General features: G+C 43.4%; 2 protein-coding genes across 2 annotated transcripts in view; both read right to left on the bottom strand.

Annotated features, from left to right (window-relative positions):
* Positions 1–1,155: 1,155 nt before the first annotated feature.
* LOC134457284 (uncharacterized) lies at positions 1,156–15,706 on the bottom strand. Its single transcript, XM_063209219.1, has 4 exons — positions 14,652–15,706; positions 10,848–10,894; positions 9,031–9,119; positions 1,156–4,926 (listed from the first exon to the last, which is right to left on the bottom strand). The coding sequence occupies exons 1-4, from the start codon at positions 15,464–15,466 to the stop codon at positions 2,722–2,724; spliced, it is 3,156 nt and encodes a 1,051-aa protein (XP_063065289.1). The 5' UTR covers positions 15,467–15,706; the 3' UTR covers positions 1,156–2,721.
* A 4,333-nt stretch (positions 15,707–20,039) lies between these two features.
* Positions 20,040–23,840, bottom strand: part of pkig (protein kinase (cAMP-dependent, catalytic) inhibitor gamma) — a 30,497-nt gene continuing 26,696 nt past the window's right edge. The window contains exon 3 of the mRNA XM_063207684.1: positions 20,040–21,181. Within this exon, the coding sequence (XP_063063754.1) occupies positions 21,096–21,181 (86 nt within the window). The 3' untranslated portion in view covers positions 20,040–21,095. The remainder of the gene's footprint in view (positions 21,182–23,840) is intronic.

Raw genomic sequence — 23,840 nt, forward strand, 5'->3', positions numbered from 1 at the left:
ATGAAAAGATCAGTGACCAATGAACTTGTTCTTTCCTCCTTTGTTTTGTATACATCGCATCCTCATCCATGTTCTCAGGGGACAAATAAACTACTCCTCCCCCCAGACCCTCTGTATGTGTTATGTAAGACAGCTGAAATAGTATTTGGACCCAGCTGCCTGAATAACTAAAGATTAAATATTTAATTTCAGACAAATTAAAGCAAAGCTGGTTTTATTTTGGGTTGTAAATCAATTGCATGGTCTATACTTTGCATCCAAACTAGTATCTAAAATATTGCTTACCAATGTTATGAATGGAATGTAACATCTGTAAATGTTGCAGATTATTGCTATCAAAGGGAACCTGTACATGCTCTACAGTTGTGAAATGTATAAGCTCTATCCAACATGTTTACTTTTTAAAGGACGGCACAGTAAGGTAATACTGTAAGTCTTGTGACAATCTCAGCATAGCCTTCATATAAATCACCTTCTGAGACCTTGCCCATGTACAGTGCTGTGTTGTGTCTCCATAATATGAATGTGCTGTGTAATCCAACCATGCAAACGCTATCATTCACCTTATTTAGTTAAAAGTAATGTTGCTCAATAAGCTTCATATGTTCGAACATGTCTACACTAGTCTAAAGAAAGAAAAAGTTTCCAAGTTTTTCGTATACCTTCTCCAAAACAAGGAGAGCGGTGAGGCAGCTTGTCTGAGGGATTATCCTTGGGCATGTGGCGTATGATCGGGGGGGATTGTTAACCCTCTAACACGGGTGTCAGTTTACAATGGCGGCGGCACAGCTCCCCTGAAAGGCGAAGCTTTGACTCCTGTGCAATGTGTGACCTTTCCAATGATATCAGGCCCCATGGGTCACCTAAAGGATACTCCCATCTAGACAGGGAGCAGAAACGTCTATCATATAGAAGGACCGCCATCTTCAAAAGTCAAGACACCACTTACAGTGCATACGCTCTCATTAACTCACTCCTTTTCACATACACACACACACAGGAAATCTTGCCTTATAGCCTTGAAGGTCCAAAGCATATCATAGTATAAACATGTAGTAACGCATTCCCACTTAATTGTGTTGTTCTGTCCTCTTGCCGAGGATGAAGCATGCATGACGGTGCAGAGGGTCCAAAGCATGCACATTCACACTTCAGTGCTGTTCAACCAGTTTAATGATGTGACATTTGCAGTGGCAGATACATTGTGCACATATTTGAGTTAGGTTTGTTGCATGTACTGTACGGTACTAACACTTTAACAAGTCACCCGATTAATCAAACAGTGTTACAGCAATGTTTCACTGATGGTTAAAACACTACTACAGCTGACAACACTTCTAAGACCGCATGCATCTGAATGGAGAACAAGGTGGAAACGGCACTGCATCTTCACAGCAAACTCAAATTACAGCATCACACGCACGCACACACATGCACGCACGCACACACACATGAACACGCACGCACACACACAAACACAAACACAAACACACAAACACACACACACACACACACACACACACACACACACACACACACACACACACACACACACACACACACACACACACACACACACACACACACACACAAAAGAACATTTCCTCAACTTTCCACAATCCATTCATCAAAATCTCTTGAAGGCACATGTCATATGTCAACCTTTTCCTACAGGAAATGTATCACTGGCCTTTGGTAGATGTTTATTTAGAATTCTCTCTGCTACACACAAAAATAGACTTCATTCTGCAAGATAACTCCTCCCGCACCCGCCCCCTCTCTCTCTCTCTCTCTCCCTGTCTCACACACACACACACCACCCACCGCTTCAAAATTCACATTGCTGTTGTCCCCTGTAACATCAACAGTCACAGACCATTCAATCTAACAAACGTTAAAGGTAGAGTATTTAAGGTTAAGTTGTTTATTTCCAAAAATGTATGCAGCCCATTCACAAATCCCCTTTTCGTGAATATTTTAAGCAATAAAGTAATACTTACTGGTCTGGCCAAAGTACAGTAAGTTTTGCAGCTAAATACTGTATGTCAAAAACTGGTCATCCAAAATGGCAGACATGGAGAAGATCCAGACCACGAATTCACATGTAACCTTCCTTCAAAATGAATACTTAGAAATTGATGGTAAGTACACATGGAAAAGGCACAATTTGTAAATGAGCAGCATATGGTACATTCTGGAAATAAACAACTAAAAAAGTATGTACATACTCCACCATTAAGCAGCTTCGGAGTCTCACTTACTGACACATCCTACCACATTCTTGGAACCTTCCCAAAACACACACACACCCCAGGTAAGGCCATTGATGACACACAACCACTGCATTATCTGCTACACACTACTACACTAACCACTGCAAGTACACTGCATTTCTGAGATTAAATGGCAGAGTAAGGAGTGTTTCAGGTACGGTTCGAAAGATATGGTTTAGATGAGTAAGATATGTTGTCGCTACAATATTCTTAATGTTGAAATTTAAATATCAATGAACAATTGAAATATCAACTTGGCATCTTGTTTTCATTTCATGATGATGACCTGAAAGAAACCTATAAAGTTTGCATGCTCTAAACTGAACAAAAACAAACACAACAGTTTAGCTTTCCAATGCATGTTTGTGATTCAAAATAATAAGGCACTTTTCTTAGGAGCAGAAAGGGGGGGGGCAGATAAAGAAAATAAAATAACCCAAGATGGCACCTAGAAGCACTTCATCATTAGGTAGAGTCCATAGGCGTAGAGGAGACTGGGCTCTTGCACGGCCGCAAGGAGACCAACAGCCAAGCTCAGGCCAAAGATGGCCGGCCGCAAGGTGATTGACTCCACATACTCCAAACTATCTTCAAGGTCCTCTTGGGTTGCAACTGGACAGGAAGCCTGTGTGAAGGCGTCCAGTTCGTCTTCCATGTTGTCAGAAGGATGCTCCAATTTATCTTCTAAGATGTCTGGAATCAACATTGGACAGGGACCTTCTGCTAAGGACACCAGTTTGTCCATGCTGTCAGAAGGATGCTCCAGTGTATATTCAAGGACGTCTGGGGTCAGCAGTGGACAGGAGCCTTCTGTAGAGGGTATCAGCTGGGGATGCTCTAATCTATCTCCCAGAACACCTTGGATCAACATTGGACCGGAAATTTCTGTGAAGGACACCAGTTTGTCGGGAGGATGCACCAACATCTCCTCAAGGACTTCTGGGGTCGACATTGGACAGGACACTTCTGTGGAGGATTGTGGCTGGGAAGGATGCTCCAGTTTGTCTTCCCAGACATCTGGGGTCGACATTGGATAAGAACCTTCTGTGGAGGATACTGGCTCGGACGGATGCTCCAATTTATCTTGCGGGGCACCTGGGGTCATCATTGAACTGGAACCTTCTGGGAAGGACACTAGTTTGTCCGTGCCATCAGAATGATGCTCCAATTTATCTTCAGGGACGTCTGGAATCGATACTGGACAGGAAACCTCTGTGAAGGACACCAGTTCTTCCTTGCTGTCAGAAATGTCAAGCCCATCTTCCTCTGGTATCACTGGATGTTTGGTTGATGGTGTAGTGACAGTGAAGTACTGTTGTGAGATTTCCGTGATGTCAGAGGTATGCTTCAATTTATCTTCAGGCATGCCTGGGGTCAACATTGGACAGGGACCTTCTGTGGAGGACACCGGTTCTGGTTCTGGTACCAGTTCTGGTTTTGGTTCTGGTTCTGGTACCAGTTCTGGTTTTGGTTCTGGTTCTGGTACCAGCTCTGGGCCCACTGGACATTTGGTTGATGGAGCAGTGACACTGAAGTACTGTGAGATTTCTTCTGCTGAGGTTTCTTTCCATTTCAGCTCAATAGGCCGAGTATGAGATGAAACTGGCAAGGCTTCATGTTTGGCCAATGATGGCTCTGACACAGATACCACAGGTGCTTTGGAGGGTTGCACTGGTACAGGTGGCTTGACAGTGTCAGGAACCTTGTAAGGTACAGTGCGTGGCCCATGGGTCATCATGTGATATTCTTCTGCTGTTTCTGGATCAGTGGGCTTGTTGTGGGTAACGATCTCCACTTGACGGTGTGTGGACAGACCTGGTGAGACCCCAGTCCATAGGACAAGCTGCTGTAGATTCTTGGGGACATCATCTTCTTCTATCCCAGCCATCTCAACATCTATGTTGTCTGCACTCTCTTTCTTCAAGCGGTCCTCTAAGATGTCGGAGCTTGCTGTCAGTATGAGGCCTTGAGACCCCACTAACTCCTTGCCGGTGTCTGTCTTCTCCTTATTCTCACCGAGCTTTGCCTCAATGACACTGAGGTCCTCTGCGATGCGTCCAATTACCTCTAGCACGATATCACTACCCCGGTCTACCACCTCAAGTCCCCGATCCAGTATGTCAAGCTCCCCGCTTACATGAAGGTCTACCTCTGTTGGATTAGGCCCATGCTCCGTCAACTCTAGCTGAGGATGGCCTAATTGGCGAGGTATGTCAGCTCCTGCTGCCAGGATAGCATGTGTGTCACCAGTTGCAAGTGATCCCGAGTGGTCTTCAGGGTGGATGTCAGGTGACAGGGCCATTACACTGGCAGAGCATGCTGGGACTGCCGCCACCTCCTCCCCCTCCCCCTCCCCAACCTCTATTTGAGCTGCTGGCATAAGTTGCTGGAGTGCATAGTTTGGCTCTGATCCAAGTGTGGTTGTGTCTGACGGTGGCAGTGCTGTGCTGGGTTGCTCTTGCCGATCACTGGTGCTCGTCTCGGCAGTTGGAAGGCTTGGTGCTAGCTCTGGAGTGACAAAGCAGGGTGTGGCTTCAGGTGCTGCTGCTACTGTGGTTGCTGTTGCTGTTGTTACTGTTGTTGCTGCTGCTGCTGTTGTTTGCAAAAGGTCTGTGCTGGATGTAGAGAGAGATTCCTTCTCCTGGCGCCTCACCTGTAAAAATAAAGGCAAAGAATAATAGAGAATAGTAATACAGCAGAATAGCAGAATTGAACAAGTGCAAACAGGAGAGCAATATAAAGGCTCTCTGTGCATTTTCATAACTTATTGGTGTAATGGTAGTTTGTTTGCAAGTTTTACCTGTGATCCACTTATAAAAAACAACAACAATAGAACAAAGTACAATAGATACCAATAGAATTTTAGAAAATCTGTGGCATCCAAGTAGCCAACTATTTTTGTTTGAAAAACGTTTTTTAAAGACAAGGAACTTTTCGTTACCATTGACATAAAAAATAAGGCTCCATTTTCTTTTCTTCATGGGCAATAATTATTTGATGATTGTGTGGCATTATACAGTATATTTGGGGGGAAAAAACAGTAGGCCTATATGTCCATGTCAAAATGTTATGACGCTTTCCCCTCAAAGTGACAACTTAACAAGAGCTTACTGGTGACACATCATATGAGCTGACATGATCTTGGCATGCATGGACACAAGCAGCTTGTGGCTTAAGGGAAAAAAAATCAAGTCTGTGAGGAAGTGTTTAGTATGTTGCCAGTTCCCATGGGCACAGGCCCAAGAAGCCCAGAGAAAGCAGCTTCTGTTCGGGAGCGGTCTCAACATATAGGGGGCATTCTTGGCACGCTGGATTTCCACATTACACACACATCCCCACGACTCCCACAATCATGTCCACAGACAATAAATATAAGTGCTTTATGTGAAACATCTCAGGTGAATGACGACAATGCATGGGATAACTGAGAGTGCACAACCATGCCATACTTAATGTCACAATGAAACTCTCAGACAATAAAAAAAACAGATGCCAATACAGACATCAGTACATTACAAACCAAACCAAAAATTCAACCAACACCACATTAACACACACATTCGTGAATGTAATATTCACTGTGTTAAAGTAGGACACAAGACATTGATGCTTCCTGATGTGTTTTGTAATGTACTCATGTGACCTCGAAACGATCCAGCGATCATAGAGTGTAACAGAATCCAGCTCTGCTAGTGACATAAATACTCTGTTAGATCATATCCAAAGGCTGAGGAGTTCTCTGCCTTTGCAGTTATCCACTGTTATACGGTATATGTATTACACTAACTGATTGTAACATTTGTTACTACACAATGGCCTGGAAATGTTTATTTTCATACTTGTGAGTTTTCCTTTAGCCCCAACAGAGTCAAGTTCAGTACACTCTATGGGTAAAATGATGGCCCTAAATGCCATGCGAGGACTTGCGTCACACGATATGCTCCTATAATCAATCTTTATCAATATAGACCATGCGTAGTGGATTGCATTACATTTTACATTTAACATCATGTAATAGGTATATACTTTACATAACTAACACTTACCTAACCCCATGTTACACATTATTTCACACTGAATAGGCAAAGCAAAAACAAATAAGCATGTGTGCTTGTTGAAATGAATACAAATCTACATATAAATGTAAATATAAACATGTGTTCATGAGCTGTGATGGTGTGACCATCAATGGGGTTGTAGTAGTGCTCTGTCACGCCCATGAGCATGGCTCTTTGGTGCAATGGTCAGAACACACCGTTGAAACCCGTGAGGAGGGCGTTCAAAATGTCCTCCCCTTTAATACAAATGGTGTCAGAAGTGGGATGGCTTGCCATGAGGCCATGGCAAGCGCAACCACAGTGTGAGCCACAAGAGACCCCCGAAAAATGGTTGATCCCAGAGCGAGGCACCCCAGTGATGGATGAAGCCTAGATTGTGAGGCATCCTGGATGGGAGAGGTATGGTGGGAGTTGCGTGAGGGACACCCAGAATGTAAGGCTCCGCTGCCCGAAGGGGAAGGCAGTGTGATGGAGTGACCATCACTAGGGCTGTGTGGCTGTGCACTCTGACTATTGTGCCAGCAAGACTGGCACTTTGGAGGCCTGGGTTCAAATCCGGGCACGCAACTCTCCTCCCCCTTCGCAACAGTACAAGAGTGTTGTACAAATGAGTTCAGGAACGATGCAGTCCAGGGTCCTCATGAGTTTGAGTGAATTCAGACGACTTCATGTCAGTCCGTGTCTGCATCATTCAGTGATGTGTTTGTGAAAGCGGCAGTTTGTTTGTGTAGCTTTATGGCTCTCGATGAATCTAATACCTAGACTTATGAGTGCGCGCAGCCTTAGTGATGAAGTGTTATCTCTTAGTAAGGGGCATGGCGCCATGCATTAATGTGGATTAACGAGATTAATAAAGACCAGTGAGAAATAACAATGCTCAGATTATACCAATAGTCATAGTACTTGTACATGGATATTCTAACTAGATGATCAGTGATGGGCGACATGGACTCAGATCCAACAAGTAGCGCGTCTAGTAGTGCCTTTCAAATCACCTGGTTGGCTTACAGTATGCATGTGCCTGTACATACAGTATAACAAACGGGATTTAAGTGAACTATTATGATCTAACTGGATGAAAAGAGAGGGGAATCACTTTGGCCAAATACTTTGCTTAATTATTTTAAAACATGATGTTGGTATAACACCAACATACAGCAGATAAGGGCCCACAACAAGCCATTGCCCCCCTTACAGTAAAGCATTAGCTCCCGCCATTGTGTGGTATTAAATACTTCACTGACTTTAAGACAGTGGCGGGGGCGCATCACATGCACGATGCTGGATTGTTCAGCTCTGAACCCAAGTTGCCCTGGTCATCACTGAGCCTGGTGTATGAGGAGATGTGTATGGACGGGGAGAGTGGAGAGTGGGTGGATGCCAGAGGCAGCGCATGCAGGTGACAAGTGACACAGTGCGTTGTGCCGTGTGCATATTACCTACTGTCTTGCAGAAGCTTCAATAAGCTGTGTTCAACAGAAAAACAGCCGTTCAGATCAAACAGGGAAAGAATTATTGGAAATTATGGGGGGAAGCATTTCATGAGAACAGTTTTAATAATGACTTGTGGCATGGTATTAAACATACAGAGTGAAACACTTGAAATACAAAATAAAATACAATTACTTCATGTAAATGTATATTCAGTGTATTTAAAATAGATTTTTGTAAAAGTGGGTGACTACATTTAGTAAGTGACAATTGGCAGGTGAACAGGGTGAATAGTGAAACTGTTAAAATAAAATAAAATGGGAAACATGGCACACTGTGTCTTCAACATGTTTTTCAACAGTCATCTACCGCTTGGAAAACAAGGAAAAATATTGAAAGGGAAATACATCACAAAAATATATTGAGTAATATGTATTAGTGAACAGATACCCGTACTGTTTGCAAGTCAATAAATTCACATCATAGGGCCAGAATGAAGTGTTAATTTTATTTGATTTTTAGATAACATCTGGTACAATTATCAGTTAGATCATCTGTACAAAAATTAAATTAATATATAAACCATGTGTCATGATTGCATCTTTTCTTATTTTTTTGTACTATGACTTCACAAAATGGGTAAACAAATTGCAGATGTTTCTAAGTTGTTTGTGACATGCAGTTTAACCAATGTTTGGCAATACCTATCCCGGCAGGCATTAGCTTTTACACATACTATTTACAAAATATCCTGTGTTACACTGCAGTTCTTGTTTTGGCCCTGTGAGATCGGTACAGGTACTGCCACGACCACATTTTGTGGTTGATTTAAAAAAATGTTCATTTAAATTTTCACATAAGAACAAATCATATAATGAGTAGGGTTATAATATTACAAAACTAAATATACCATTTTGAAGAACATGAATGTTTGGAATGACAAGTCAATAAGAATGTTGTAACATATCCAGGTAATACTGTGTACTACATTTACATTTGTGTGTGTGTGTGTGTGTGTGTGTGTGTGTGTGTGTGTGTGTGTGTGTGTGTGTGTGTGTGTGTGTGTGTGTGTGTGTGTGTGTGTGTGTGTGTGTGTGTGTGTGTGAGAGAGAGAGAGAGAGAGAGAGAGAGAGAGAGAGAGAGAGAGAGAGAGAGAGAGAGAGAGAGAGAGAGAAGCTAGTGACAGCATCTGTCATGTAAAACTAGCAACAGTCTTTTTCCTGAAATTCATGCGTGAGTGACATTTTGAGCGGTGCTAGGACACTTACATCTATATCCATCCCAGGCTGCACGATGACAGGGTGTATCACGGGCACGGCCGGATGCTCCTTCACCTCACTTTCCGGCCTTGACGCCCCTACACAAAATTCACAATAATAATATGACATAGAATATCAGACAACAATCGATTTGCATTTATGGAAGTACAATTTTAAACTTGAGCCCAGCAGAGCCTACCAAAACGCTACTCGTCTTGAATTCTCTAGGCCAGAGGTCCCCAAACTTTTTCCTCTGGGGGCCACATTATCGTTCCTGACTGTCGGGATCAATCATGTGGGCTGTATACTAGTCCACTGCTTGTTATAGCCATAATTTCTAGCACGGCAATCGCCATTACGCGCTGAAGAAGGGCTCTGCTCGAAACGTTCGTAGACGAATAGACAGAGTGCTCCGCTTCCTTCATTCATAATTTCTAGCACAAAATGCAAAGTAGTTCATCATTTCAAGTGATTTGCAAAAGAAGTGAGTGAGTACTTCACATGTTTTTCAGTTTGAAATATAACAGGTATTACTTTTAATTTCCAATATCCATATAAAAATAGCAAGGAAAGGTTAGACAAATATGGTGATTGACCGTTCCGGAGTGATACAATAGGTATGGCAGGCCTGTTTACATTACAGAGATGAGAAACTATCAAGACAAGAAACTTCTGGTGATTCACACTAAAATTAAACTGTAGGAAGGCCTGTTAATAAAAAAATAAAATATTTATAACATTTATTTTATCTTTTTTTCTGTGAGGATTGCTTCTTTGGGCCAGTTCAAATGGTGAGATGCAGAGAGGTGGAGGGCCGGTCAAAGGCCGCATCCGGCCCCCAGGCCTTAGTTTGGGGAGCCCTGCTCTAGGCATATACATGTATCTATATCAAGGGCATGGCTACTACAATGATGACACATTGATTCCAAGCAGTAACAGCAGACTAATACAACACCAAATCACGTTCAGCTGAGCTAAGATAAAGGGAGGGACTAGGACCCGTATGACCTTGTCTTAACATTGAATAAACAAAAGGCACAGCAAGAACAGCATGATGCTATTTCATGTGACAAGTGATTGACATGGCTGTCATGACTACAAAGCTCTGTGAGCTCTTTCTAACCAAGCTGTCCTAGTGTCAGAATTCACAGTATGGCGGGCTTAACCACCGTCTATGATATTAAGGTATGTGTATGCTGTCGGTCAAAGCAGTAAATCACACCACTCTGTCCTATGACTCGTAAAGAACCCAATTAAAGGGTTTTTACAGTAGACTGGTGGGAGTGTAAATGTCAACATTCATCATTTCTGTTAACAATCCCAGTATTGCAAAGGTTCAACTATAATTAGGCTATTACTATTACTTATTTTACAGTATTATTAGTATTGACATTGATTCCTTTAGTTACAAGTATACCCACAAAAAAGTAGACTACACCACTGCGCATACGCCACAAATTCCTTCGGGTGGTCACAGTTTGTGTATGTAAAGTGAAGAAAAGAAGCAAAATAAAGTGCATTAAATTGGACCAGCTGTTTGAGCAGGACCATTATTGCAGCGGGGACCCGTACCCGTTACAGGGGCCTATGATAGAATTTGTGCATCTTCACCATAAACCCGCCCCATGGAGCCGGTCAAAATACCCTGATCTTTTACTGGCCCCCATTCAGAGGGCAATTGGAAATGCAGGACATTGGGCCAGCTGGGCCAGACTTACTTGGCTGTCAAATTCTGAGTGTTAAAGAAATGGCGTGTGTGTGTGCGCCGTGCGTGCGTGCGTGCATGCGTGCGTGTGTGTGTCACAGACAGACACTACCAACCGTACCCTCTTCATCATCGTCATCATAATGGTCGTCACAGTCGTAGTCCAGTCTACAGGAGGAAGAGGGAGGGGCATGTTAGAATATAAACACCACACAGCACACAGATGGAAGAAAAAGAAAAGAACAATAAAATGATGCCTGCAAATTTTATCACACTTTGAAAATGAAGTTACATGTATTTCAATAAACACCAACTTTACGAAGATTTAGAACGTGCATACATTTTAGTGGGACACCCTGTATAATTTGTGACGTAAACATCTGCACGTCGAGGCCTTATTTGGGCCACAATAGACACTCATGAGCCCCATTAGCCGTAAGCATTTGGGAAATCACATGAGATTCACTGTCTTTACTGAGAAACAAACACTGAGCTGCCTTGCCATTAAGTAATATTTTTATTATTTCATAGCTACTTAGGATGTAGTGAATCCTTAGCACATGTTTAAAACCACTGTATTGACTAGTAAAAATGTATAGCCTTGATAGAAAGTAGCATGTTGTTTATAATTACTTAATATGTAGCCACTCTTGACAAGAGTTTTGAGTGTAAAGACACATCCCTTTTTAAGTGAATATACTGTATGTACTGTATGTATGTAGGCATGTGTTGGGTGTGATCTGTGCACTGTATTGTATGTATATGCTGCTGGACACTTTAAGTTACTCTGGGTTTAATAAATAAATTATATTTACTGCATAGTGAGTGAGGGTTTTTTCTTTTTCGGCTTGCTTGCTCCGGGATGCAAAGACTCTCCCCAGTGAGCTGTGATATGTGGATTTGTCCAATGTCTTACGTGCCACTGGACACTTTTAATTCCCTTTAAGGTCAATGAGACCATGATCACAGAGAGATTTGGGTATTTTTTCCCGCTATCAGGATGCTAACAGTTTCCATAGTAAGTGAGGGTGTGGTACTGAGGATAGTAAATACAGAAGAGAATGTTGACTATTTCTATCATTTCTAAGGGTAAGATGAAAAACATTACTGTAGGCTACAGTGATGAAAATCCTGATAACAGAAGCAATGTCTGAGTTTGTTTCCTTCTTCCTAAGCCGCATGGATACAGTTGGATCTCCCTGGTGAGTTGTGCTCATTTATGGTGAGCCTGACCTTTTTGCTCAAAAGGCCAAATCCTGTGGCAGCCATGCCAAGCCTGTGCCTGTTGCATGACTCTTAAAGGTCCAACGTCTTGGCTTTCCATACGCTTCTTCGAACTTGCCCGCCCGGGCCAAGAAGTCACGATGCGAACGCGATAAAGATAGCTGTTGGTGAGTTTTATCATGTCGTAGTGAGCGAAAAAAAAAACTATTTTAAATTCACAAGAAATCCAGATTTCATTGGGTATCCTTGTGGTTCAAGATGGCCTACATACAAATGTACAATGTTAAGGAAATAAGAGTACCTAAAATTGGTGGTGGTGCTATATGCTAATGGAAAAGGTGCATATTTGAAAAGACCACACACATTTTGACTATGAATGGCAAATATTATCACACAGTGGAACTTAAAGAGTACTGGGTCACCTGCGAATGGAAAACGGCGGTGACCCAGTTGATGTCCATCTAATGTCACCACACCCCCATTACACAAATAGTCACGCATTGGGGTATGACCTCCGCGTGATTTTAGGTCCTGGCCACTTTGACCTCCCCGATCTTGTTGCCTTGTCATGTGGGTATTTGTTTAAGTCCACACTAGAGTTTCTATGTTGTCCTCTCTTTCAATAAATGAAAATAATTTCTTTGCATCACAAAAAAAATAATGAGATTATAATTAGAAATCTTTGAAATTATGTGTACTGACATTGTTCAACCAGCTTGCTGCATTATACACAGACCAGGCCCTTTAACATTCCAGGTAATTCACACCTGCCTTGCCATCTACTTTCTATAATATGTTATCTTGATTGTTAGTGACTACTTTTGACCAACTTACAACCCCATAGAACACAGATCAACTGCCAATGAAATTCATCACTCTTTAATTTCTAGCTGTTGAAAACAACGGCGGCACCATCTCATGTCTAATTTCGAGAGTGATGAAGATGCCAGGTCAAAACTGATGTTTCATCTGTTGTTTGTTACAGATGTTACATCTGTTACAGTAGTTTACCCTCTCACTGCTCACAGTATTCGTACATTTGTGGACAGTGGTGTAGTCTACTTTTTTCTGGTGGGTATACTGTACATTTGAGATTTTTTTGAAGTAGGTATACTGTATATATTTGTGCTATTCAAAACAATGGATCAATCAATTTTAAGTGGGTATACTGAAATCCCTGAAATTTAGAAGTGGGCATACTCTGTATACCCGCGTTCTACGTAGACTACACCACTGCTTGTGGATCTCATATAGGAAAGCATTAACTGTCCTCGTTTAGTCTGGATGTTGAATTCAGTCTGGACACCCTCCTCTTAAGATAAACTTTGCATCCATTATATAGGGATAAACAAGACCAGTAAGATTGACATTATGAATCGAAAGTAACGCTTTTGTTTGAAATACCACAGACAAAAATGACTGCAGTGCATACAATGCAACCTAGACTACAGTAGAGTACAGTAGATTAGGTTAGAGTAGTAGTAGAGATATTGTAACATATTGATCTTGGAAGAAATGTACAGCAGCATGTAGTATAAATATGACACAAATCTAACATAACACTAATTTACTCTTGGCTGTCATAAAAGTGCACTTGAACAAGGCATGTAACCTGACGTTGATCCATTGCATGACACCTAAAATAACTTTGCATAAAAGCTTCAGCTCAGAATGATATGATGGCCCAAAGGGTGATAACAATGATAACAAAATGAAGATGCCCCTGACATTAAAGTGGAATGATGATATGTGACTGGTGTGGATGACTAAAGTGCCCTTGGGGAGAGGATAGGAGGAGAATCACTGTCACACATCTCCATTGATGTGCATCCTGGACTCATCAGATAACTTACAATCCAATGCCACATATTGCACCACATATTGCAAATGAATTGGTTGTACCTGTCCAATTAGAGCTCTAGAGCCCCCATTGAGGAATACTAGTAGTGAAACCAGGTCATTTGTAATATGTGGCAATGGATCCAAGCTGCCTATCACTACCCAGCTCCGTCCAGCCCCATAGCCACTCATGCTGCTCCAATACAAACAGGAAGCTAATGTTGACCTGGACCACTTTGTCACCCACAACTCTCTCAGCGTCTCTCTTGTCGCTCTTGCTCTCACACATACACGCCTGCTCTGTCTCTCCCCCAGCGCTCCGTCCAGAAAGGTCAGGGGTGAGCCAGGGCTGAAAGTGACACCTGCCTTGTTCTATTTTTTTTCTCCAGGGCCCTCTCTGGGCTGGATGGCTGCCATTCTCTGGGGTGTGCTCGCTGTCGTCTAAAGGCCACGCAAGGGCCAAGGAAACTGTGCAACTAGAGTGACTGAGAGCAAGAAAGAGAGATGCATTTGGCGTTGTTGCACTACTACTGTACTTTGGTGATGGGCTGCCCTTTGTTCATTTCCTGACTGAGTGCGTCTGGGTGTAGAGTTGGTTTTAATACCTGACTGACCTCTGCTCTTCACAAAGGGGTATTACACCACTCTGATGAAGTTAACACTGCTTGCAGTTGCATCATTGATAATATATAATAGTAATTCGTAGGATGGGGGGACAGACAGTCCAAAAGGCTGGCAGAGATAGAGGGAGAGAGAGAGGGAGAGAGAGGAGAGAGAGAGAGAGAGAGCGAGGGAGAGATGGTACATTGTGTTCCTTTACTAAAGCACAAGGTGTTTTTGTGCTATTGTTCAAATTACTCACGCAGGTCTAGCGGGTCTCAGTATTCCTCTGAGGCTGGACACGTCATGCCCAGCGGCTTTCTCTGCACTGTCTTCATATGTGACGTGCAGTGTGACCGAATAATTTTTGCCTGAGTTGTTTGCCCAGAAGTCTCCATTGGATGTTTCGTAGCGCACCACGAAATCAATTCGCGCGCCATCAAAAAGGTAAGGAGGAGCGAAGGACAACTTAAAAGAGAATTGGTCAGAGTCACCATCATTAGACCCCTCCACATAATCGGCCATATAATCAAAGTATGATCCCCAACCGTCCATAGTAGAACGGATGTACACTGACTTGTTGAACGAAATATTAAGCACTCGAACTGTCCCAGTAAACGCGAGCGGTTCATCGGGGACGCTGGTCACGCTCTGCACTTCCACTTTACCGGCGAGCAAAGATGCCTTCAATTCATCGGCCGATAGCTCCGGGAAGTCTGGGATGGGGTTGTAGATCGGCTCGCGTATGTTGGCGCGGTAACGAGCTTCCTCGGCTTCCCATCTTGCGGCCGATTCTTCATCATCTGAATCATAGGCGTTGAACAATCTTACATCCACAAGTTCTCCGCCTGATGAATCCGCAAATGACACTCTCCGTTTAAACCTCTCGCGAATTCGCATGTACTCCGCGGTCTCATCGGCAATGGAAGGGCCGCGTTTCCTGGGAACGGGCGAGCACCTGGGTATGAGTCGGATGTCCTCCTCATTGTCCTCGTCCTCATCCTCGGCAGCTCCCTCAATCCTGACGGGAGTGAACATGCCTTTTTGATCGGGTAGTCTTAAGAAATTGTGTGACATGCAGCCTGCACTTTGCAGCTACTGCTGCTCCTCTCACTGCACCCAAAACTTTACCCACCGACCGCTCCTGGCCCACTGCCTGTAGACCGATTTTGGAACGTGTCCCCTGGCACGGTGCTAGGAGGACAGCTGTGCTGGAGACGAATTGTGCACCCCTTCTTCTTCCAAGCGATTCCGATACTTTACATAACACGTTTGATGTTCAGCGGAGGTCGGCGAGAATATGTGGCTATTTATAGACAAAATCGCATGTCCATGATTTGACCGAGGTCAAAAACAGCTGTGTGTGTTGATGTTATAGTTCCCCGTCACACACTTTCGGTTGCTCCAAACAGAGAGCACACGCCCACCCCTTTCTCAAAGCCGTGCTATGGTTAGTAGCAGTGCGTTCTTTTACTTCCCCCGACAGAAAAGATGGCTGTAACATGGGGACCGAACCCCATGTACCCTATCTGGAAAAGTCAAGCATTTGAGCTGATTTTGGAGGTGCTTCGAGATTCCTTTGCTGTCAAGAAGAATATTGAATCGTTGCATAATGACAGTAGATCAACTCGGTACACTGTTGCGTCACAAAATGACACCAATCGAGTGAACGTCGAGATGATTTTATTATTAGCCTATTTGTTATTATTACTGCCATTGTTGTGCAACATAGCTGGTTCTTTATTTTGTCATCGCTGTCGCTGTGAGGAAGTTAACCGGTGCGCTATAGCCTTGGTCTCATTAGCCGCGCTTCAGCGGCCCGGGGCCGCCCGGGGCTCAGGAGAGTGGCCGGCTCGGAGCTGCCGGCCCGGGCCATTTTTTGCCTGATCGGACTCATAGCCGACCCCAGGCACATTCAGGTACACGCCTTGTTTGTGAAACGTCAGTCGGGCACAGCCCACTTTCGCCCCAAATCACAGAAGGACAACAACAGAACAACGACAAAGAAGGAGAATAAGAGCAAACTCTGCTGGAGCAGGTCGCCGTTTGGCTCGTAGCCTACGGACAAAGACGACAAGAACTGCAAAGAAAATGGCTTGCCTTTCAAGAACAGTTTTATTACATGGCAAAGTTGTCGATTCAGAAGCTGTATCGGACGCAGCGCATGTTAAGAACACAAAGACGCATGAAAATACGAGCAGCTCGACAACTGAGAGTGAACAGAAGGAGACGTGCGAACATGCCCAGTTAATCCCCCCAATCGCGCACAGAAGCATGAGCCCCGGACATAGCGAGACATGAATGTGCAGGTAATTGAATAAGTTACCATGTGAAAGGAGACCAAATCCCTGAGACATAGCACCTTCATCAGTTGCTATAGAAAATTATGAGCCCCGGACATAGCGACACACCCCCTCGTTGCGGCGTGCCACCTGTCTATTCATTCATGTTATTTCCATCCATTTGACATTAAAGCCCTTGTGTAAATTTCAAACTGTGTTTGGCGATCAGTCTGAAACGTGCGATATAGCCTACCAGACCTTCGGCGATAATAGCGCAAAAGCTAAATAAGCCGACATAAATGTCATGTGTGAGTATTTGTGAGACACTTTTTCTTGGTGTCCAGTGGAAAGCATGCCAAATCACGATAATGGCACAAGAGTTGGCGGCTAAAAGCAGAAAAAAGCCGACATGACTTAGCTATGACATCCCAAGTTTAAGTGTAGTGGTGCCCATGATCCGATAACAACAAAAAAGTTATGTTGACTAAATAACTTTAAAAACACAAACAGAAGTGCCAAGGTTGCATCTTATGAAATTATGCCATAAGAAAGCCAAACACCCCAAACTAATGCTTAACCATAATTTGCCCAGAATTTAGCGATAAGTCCCCCATGCAGCCACACAGAGGTTGACCCCGCCTCCGAGCCTCGGCGGTGCTTGCTGGCCCATCGAATTCGACGGGCCAGGGAAATCGGCCCTTAGCCCCACAACCTGGCCCGGCGGCCATCTTTAGCACCTAGCCCCCTTTTGATGAGATCACCGTCAGCCCCCTTTTGTCCGGGCCAGCCCGGGGCTGGCCCTGCAATGAGACCAAGGCTAATGTGTGCGTGCGCCACAGCACGGTGTCAAAACAAACCACTAGGTGGGATCAGTGTGCCAGGAATAATTTGTCCATAACGCACGAGCATAGGCCTCAGATGAGTGACAAACTCCTGCCTGTCATCAACTGCTCTGAGCCTCGGTCCTTTACGCACAGCGGATATCCTCGCAAGCACGAGCTCACGAGTAACAGGCTATCACAAGGCATGCTAATAAGTCCACCAATAAAACATTTCTTACCCACTGTTCATTGTGACTAAGCCTATGTGACCAATAAAAAATACGGGGAGGGGGGTCGACCTTGACCTTGTAGGCTACTTGAACTGAATTAACCATGCTGTGCATGACTAGGCCAGCATATCATTTATTTATTTATTTATTCTATTTATTTATTATTCAGTTCAGTAGGCTGTGAGTCTGATACTTACTACAGGACATACGAATATGCATTTTGGTTATAACATATGTATAAGCTTCCGGTTGAGCATGTAAGGCAATAACATATGTATAATAAACAAGGTACCAAAATATCTTCTTCTAAGGATTTTATTTTTCAGAAACTCATTCTTCCCCTCTCCCAGATCTGGAAGACTGTTCCCATGGGCATGGTTGAGCCTATAGAGATTGAAGGTTTTTGTGGTTCAAACAAAGGGCAGCCGAGGCCCAGTGCTGGAGTTGCTGTTGTGTTTGGAAGGTTGCAGCATGCCTGAATCATGTTGGTGCTCTCCACCAGTATCCTCATCCATGTCTGACCTGAAATGCCCTATAGGCCTATTCCAATGCAGTCGCCCCAAGTCATGCCTCATATCCATATACATTTATTTTTTAATGGGCTTTTTCGCCTTTATTTTCAGATAGGACAGTGAAGAGTGACAGGAAGCTAATGTGGAGAGAGAGACGGGGTAGGGAAATGACCCAGGCTGGATCGAACCCTGGGTGCAACCCTTGTGCATGCAAGCCTAATGCGGTGGGCTTAGCGCCCTGCGCCACAGCGCCCCCCGCCTCATATCCATATAAAAGAGCAGTCATGGGTAAGTGGTTAGGGCGTCAGACTCATAGCCCAAAGGTTGCCAGTTCGACTCTCGACCTACCAGGTTGGTGGGGGAAGTAATTAACCAGTGCTCTCCCCCATCCTCTTTCATGACGTCCCTTTCGGACGCTATTGGGGGCTAATCCTTGCACGAGTGAGGCATAAATGCAATTTCGTTGTGTGCTGTGTGCACTTGTGTGCTGTGGAGTGCTGTGTCACAGTAAAAATGGGAGTTGGAGTTTCCCAGTTGGGCTTTCGACTTTCACAAGATGTAACTAAAGTGTCAAAACCGGCATTTACTTCATCTTACTCTAGTATAGCAGAGTGTAGGCCTACCTTAAGTGGTTTATTTGCAAAATGACATTGCATTACATTACATTGCATTTGGCAGACGCTATTTAACCAAAGCGACTTACACATTTATGTTGCCCATTCACAAATCTATTCATGAATTTTTACTTTGTAACAGTGGTGTAGTCTACTTTTTTATGGTGGGTATACTGTATATTTGAGCATTTTGAAGTGGGTATACTGTATATATTTGTGCTATTCAAAACAAGGGATCAATCTATTTGAAGTGGGTATACTGAAATCCCTGAAATTTAGAAGTGGGTATACTCCATATACCTGCGTTCTACGTAGACTACACCACTGCTTTGTAATAAACTAATATCTACTGGTCTGACCAAAGTACGGTAAGTTTTGCAGCCAAAGTCGGCTATGACTGGTGATTCGAAATGGTGGGCATTGAGGAGATTGTACGAAAAGAGTTTAGTTAAAGATTACTTTCTTTACATTTGAAGGTTTAACTAAATTTAATTCTGAATTAAGCTTAATTCCGCTTTGAAAACGTCATGTAAACACTTCACAATTCGGAATTAAATGAAAATGCAATGTAAACTCGACAGAAATATTTAATTTGGAATGATTAATTCGGAATTAAAAACATTGCGTAAACGTGGCCAATGTCTTTAGTGCAGTCCCAAACTGAAATGAATCAAATTGTGCGTGCTCACATGCATTTTAATGTCAAGGTCTCATTTATATGTTTATATGTTTGGTTTAAACTGCACATTGGACACTGGTCAAATGCAATGTCATACTTCTGCGTTAACCCTGTTACATAGATTTTTGACAATAAAGTACAATTGACTTGATATTGGCACAAGAAGGCAGTGTTGTTTAAAACACAGTTGAACTATTCGACCAGCCAGTCCCATGACAACTTTGTGAAAGCATTTATGGTTTAAATCGTGTGGAACAGTTCTGGAATGAATGAATAGATGATTGAATTAATGAAAGTATCTGGTTTTGTATCTATTTGTGCTGCATGTCTGCCATTCAAGTCAGTCTGTCTCTATCCTTGTCTGCAGAGGACACTGTGTGTTTGTTCACAAGAGGGCAGCATTGTACAAAATATAGTTGAACTATTTGACCAGTTGACAACTGCTGTCAAAACATTTGCGGCCTAAATTCCCGTACAAGTTCCGTGTGTAAAGGACCTATGCAGGCAGACACTCCAGTGAAATTCTTACTTTATTCTGAGGTTGTTACAGTAAAAACGTAAAACTAGAGCAGTGTTTCAGTGCACTGCATCTGATGCCCAAACATCCTGTATGTTGTTGACACAGCATGTTCTATACAGACAAAGAAAAAAAACAAAAACGGAAAGCATCTCTACTGAATAACATGAAATAAATATGTTCCCTACAGCGCATTCTCTGGCAGCGGAACGGCAGAACCATCCGAAACTGGGTCATCCATTAAAAAAAAACGGCGGAGTGCCATAAGTCCATTCCATTTCGGAGTGCGGGGGGCTCCACCTCTGCTCTCGGTTCTGGAACAGAACACAGGAGCGTTCCAGCTGGCCAGTGTGGCTGCAGGCAGAGTGCGTGCGGAGTACTGCGACAGATCACTCTCAAACAGGGGAACATTCCTTCCTGTGACAGTCCACCTACTAGCGCTCCAGCACACGTCAAGGAGATTTAAAAAAAAAAGACAAAGGAGGCTCCAGCAGAACTTTCTGTTGCATGAGAGGAGTAAAAGCAGAAGAGCCTACTCCATTGTAAAAAGCAGATCTTCTTATTCCCTCAGAACGAGGAATGTACAACCTCACACTTTCACTTGGAACATCAACAACAAAACAATCAACATAATAAACTTCATTGGTACTGTATGTATATGCGTTTGAAGTTATCTGTCATATTACAGACAGTATTATGATTCACTTTCTTGTTTTTTTCTTTAAAAAAAAGAGAGAAACAATATTATATATAAAACAAACACTCTGTGCTTTTGTGTGACGTTGGCAGGAGGAGGACAGGGGGGGGTTATTTGAGAGAGAGCTTTAAAGCCAGTCCAGTCCAGAGCACAGTCAGGCACAGCGAGGCACGCCATTGGTGGACAATCACACAGAAGGGTCAGTCAGTGGGAGGAGCCAGTCAGTCACTCTGATTGGCCTAAGATTTACAAAAAGGAGTCCTTTTATTGGCTTGTCACTCCCGTTATCCTGTCTTCCTCCCTCCTCCCCTCTCCTCCTGGTCTCCGTCCGGTGTCTGGTGCATGGTGCATGGTTTAGGAGGGTCCCTCTCTCCCCTGTGCCCCCTGGCTACTAGAGGCCTCCGCCGCCTCTGGAGCAGGGGAAGCACCAGCCTCACCCTCTGCAAAGGGATAGAGCAGACAAATACAGTCAGTCAGTTGGCATTAACAAACAGTGTGTCCTGACACAAGCAAGTACGTTTCATTACCATGTTCAGGTAAGTCTACTTTAGCCTGGGTGACAGCCGACTGGTGACTCTGTCAAAAAGTCTGGCGAAAGCTAAGAGGAATCTGTCTCCATGGAGGGTGGGAGATGGTCTGATCTTACTTTGCCATTTAAACTCATTGGAGTTCCGAATTCAAATAAAAACTCATATTGTGCTTTATTGGCATGATTGTTACGATATAGTGTCGCAAAAGCATACAAATGACAAAACAAAAGTGTGAACAGTGTTACCTTAACCAAATCAGTAACACTCTTTGTGGCTGAGTTCTGCGTCACCACTCTCAACTGTTTGCTGATTGGCTAAACAGTGAGCGAACCGAGCTAGGAGGATTTCGCCAGGCTATGTGCGGATCCAAAATCTTTGGGTGGAATACATAGGATGGCATCGCCAGGCTAAGTCTACTTTACCTCACTAGAGAAATATCTAATGCACCCAACTACCATACAGGGGTATTTTTTAAAGATAAAAACGTCAGTCATTCAACACCTCCACCTGACAATGCAGTCGTCACAGCTTCACTCTGTAAGTCTTTATAGTGGAATAAATTACTACTCCTGATTAAGGATGTCATCCTAACAACAGGCTATAAAAACTCTGCTGGTTTTATTGTGGCTATGTGTACATCATGTACACCAATATTGCGGTGAAGTTACACTACTTCCTCATGCCGACAGACAATGCTGAGCGTTATGTTTGCATCGTCGTCAACACGAGAACCAACTCCAGATTCATATATGATGGGACTTGAAATAGGGCAGATACACTCCCATGGGTACATACATGTAATTGCTAAAACATTTTTAGCTGTGCTTCAACTGTGATTTTATAGGCACATTTTGCTGACAGTCAGCCCTGCCAGCCTACCAGGTGTCATCAAGTCTTCCTTTAGAGCAATGCCGGGGTGGCCATTATAACTATCGGGAGATTTCCCGGCCCAAAATTCGGGTGTGGCCCGTTGGACCATGAGGAAATATTTTTAAATTCAGTATTTTTCTCACTTGGGTTATTCTAAATACAATGGTCACTTGTAGTCTGCATAAATATTCACCATGACAGCGCAGCCACCGGCAGCACCACAGCAGATTATTAAGGTGCAACCAGGCGCAACCAAATGCGCGAAGAAAGGTGCACTTTCTGTAAATCTGCGTGTAGCTTAATAATCGTAAATGCATCCCTTTCTACTAGGCTACCTCAACCACAACAGAAGTCGGCAATGAGGAGTCAGAAACGTATAGGAACAGGAGAGTGTATGGGTTATAATTCAACTCATCTTTACTTTCTTAAAATAATATTTTAAGTTCGTGGTAATTGGCGTTATTTGGAAGCGACTTGAGAGCCCAGACATGGCGCGAGCACTGGAGAATCGCCGTGGCGTGTGCTTAACCCGATTTGTATTGAAGAACAGCAAAGGAGCGATTAAAAGGGGAAAGAGAGCGAGCGAGAGAGAGAGAGCGACGAAATGAAGAAGCAAAGCGCAGGTAGGATTAAAGAAAGCAAAGGTGAAGTGACAGCTCATGCCATTACTCCCTCCCAAGCATTGCATGGAATGCCTCGCGATAAACAATCTGAATGGTTTGTAATGAACCTTTTGAAAGCTTCAGTTAGTTTTCAAACGTCGGAGGGAATTAGGATGTTACTTGACTCAACTCACAATCAGCTCGACAAGTTTTGAATCAATAATGGCCACATAGGCCTATAGTAGCATGACAGCAGTGCGCAGGTGAATCAATAAGAAGTCCAGTAACACAAGTAGGGTGAGGATCAACGACAATCTTGGCATGCATGTTTGCAAATGAAAAGTGAATAAAACGTTTGGTGATGTGACAGTTGCGACGAGAATGTGAGAGGGGTGATAAATTGATATGATATCTCAGCGGGCGTTACTAACTTCACGGCTCTGCGTGAGTCCAAGAATACGCTCAAGCAAGGCTACAAATGCAGGTGATGGCAAATGCAGTTTGATTGGTCAAATAACTCATGTTCAAATACAAATATAGCTTTTCTTTTTTTGTTGTCATAGCCTAGGCCTATTTGTTTCAATTTGAATTAGCCTACACTTTGTAAAGTTAAAGTTTTCTGTTAACTTGACAATATACTCTAGGCCCCTACTTTAACATGAGTCCAATAAAATGCATTGTGAGCGATTTTCCATATCAAAGTGGCCTAGATGTGAATTAAAATCCCGGCCTGATTACAGGGCCCACTCCGGGCCTGCTTGAGTACAGACCAGACCTCTTAGCCACAGCCTTACAACTTCAGAATGGGAGGCAGAAGTTCTAACAAATCAGCATGAAGTTCCTTGAAGTTCTGTGCAGAGCTGTGCTTGCTGGCAACACCACCAATACAGACTGTACACAGACAAAGAGCTCTTGACACTTCTGTCCTGGAACAGTACAGTTTTCCCCAATGAAGATCAGCAGCCTCCAAGCATCTGGTCAAATCAATCATAGTATTTGTCCATCCTTGTGGAGAATGGATAACCCCTAGCTTGCATTGGTGTTTGTATAACAAAGTCCAACTAGCAGAGTTTGGTGATAGAATGGTAGTAAACCTC

The sequence above is a fragment of the Engraulis encrasicolus genome, chromosome 10, assembly GCF_034702125.1.
Source record: "Engraulis encrasicolus isolate BLACKSEA-1 chromosome 10, IST_EnEncr_1.0, whole genome shotgun sequence".
Classification (NCBI taxonomy): Eukaryota; Metazoa; Chordata; class Actinopteri; order Clupeiformes; family Engraulidae; genus Engraulis; species Engraulis encrasicolus.

Bases quoted from the DNA above. Each gene is read 5' to 3' on its own strand.
- LOC134457284 (XM_063209219.1), bottom strand. From the start codon at position 15,466: ATGTCACACAATTTCTTAAGACTACCCGATCAAAAAGGCATGTTCACT. The intron at 9,120-10,847 runs GTACGGTTGGTA...AATTTTGTGTAG, and splicing joins TGATGACGATGATGAAGAGG to GGGCGTCAAGGCCGGAAAGT. The intron at 4,927-9,030 runs GTAAGTGTCCTA...TTATTTTTACAG, and splicing joins AGCCTGGGATGGATATAGAT to GTGAGGCGCCAGGAGAAGGA.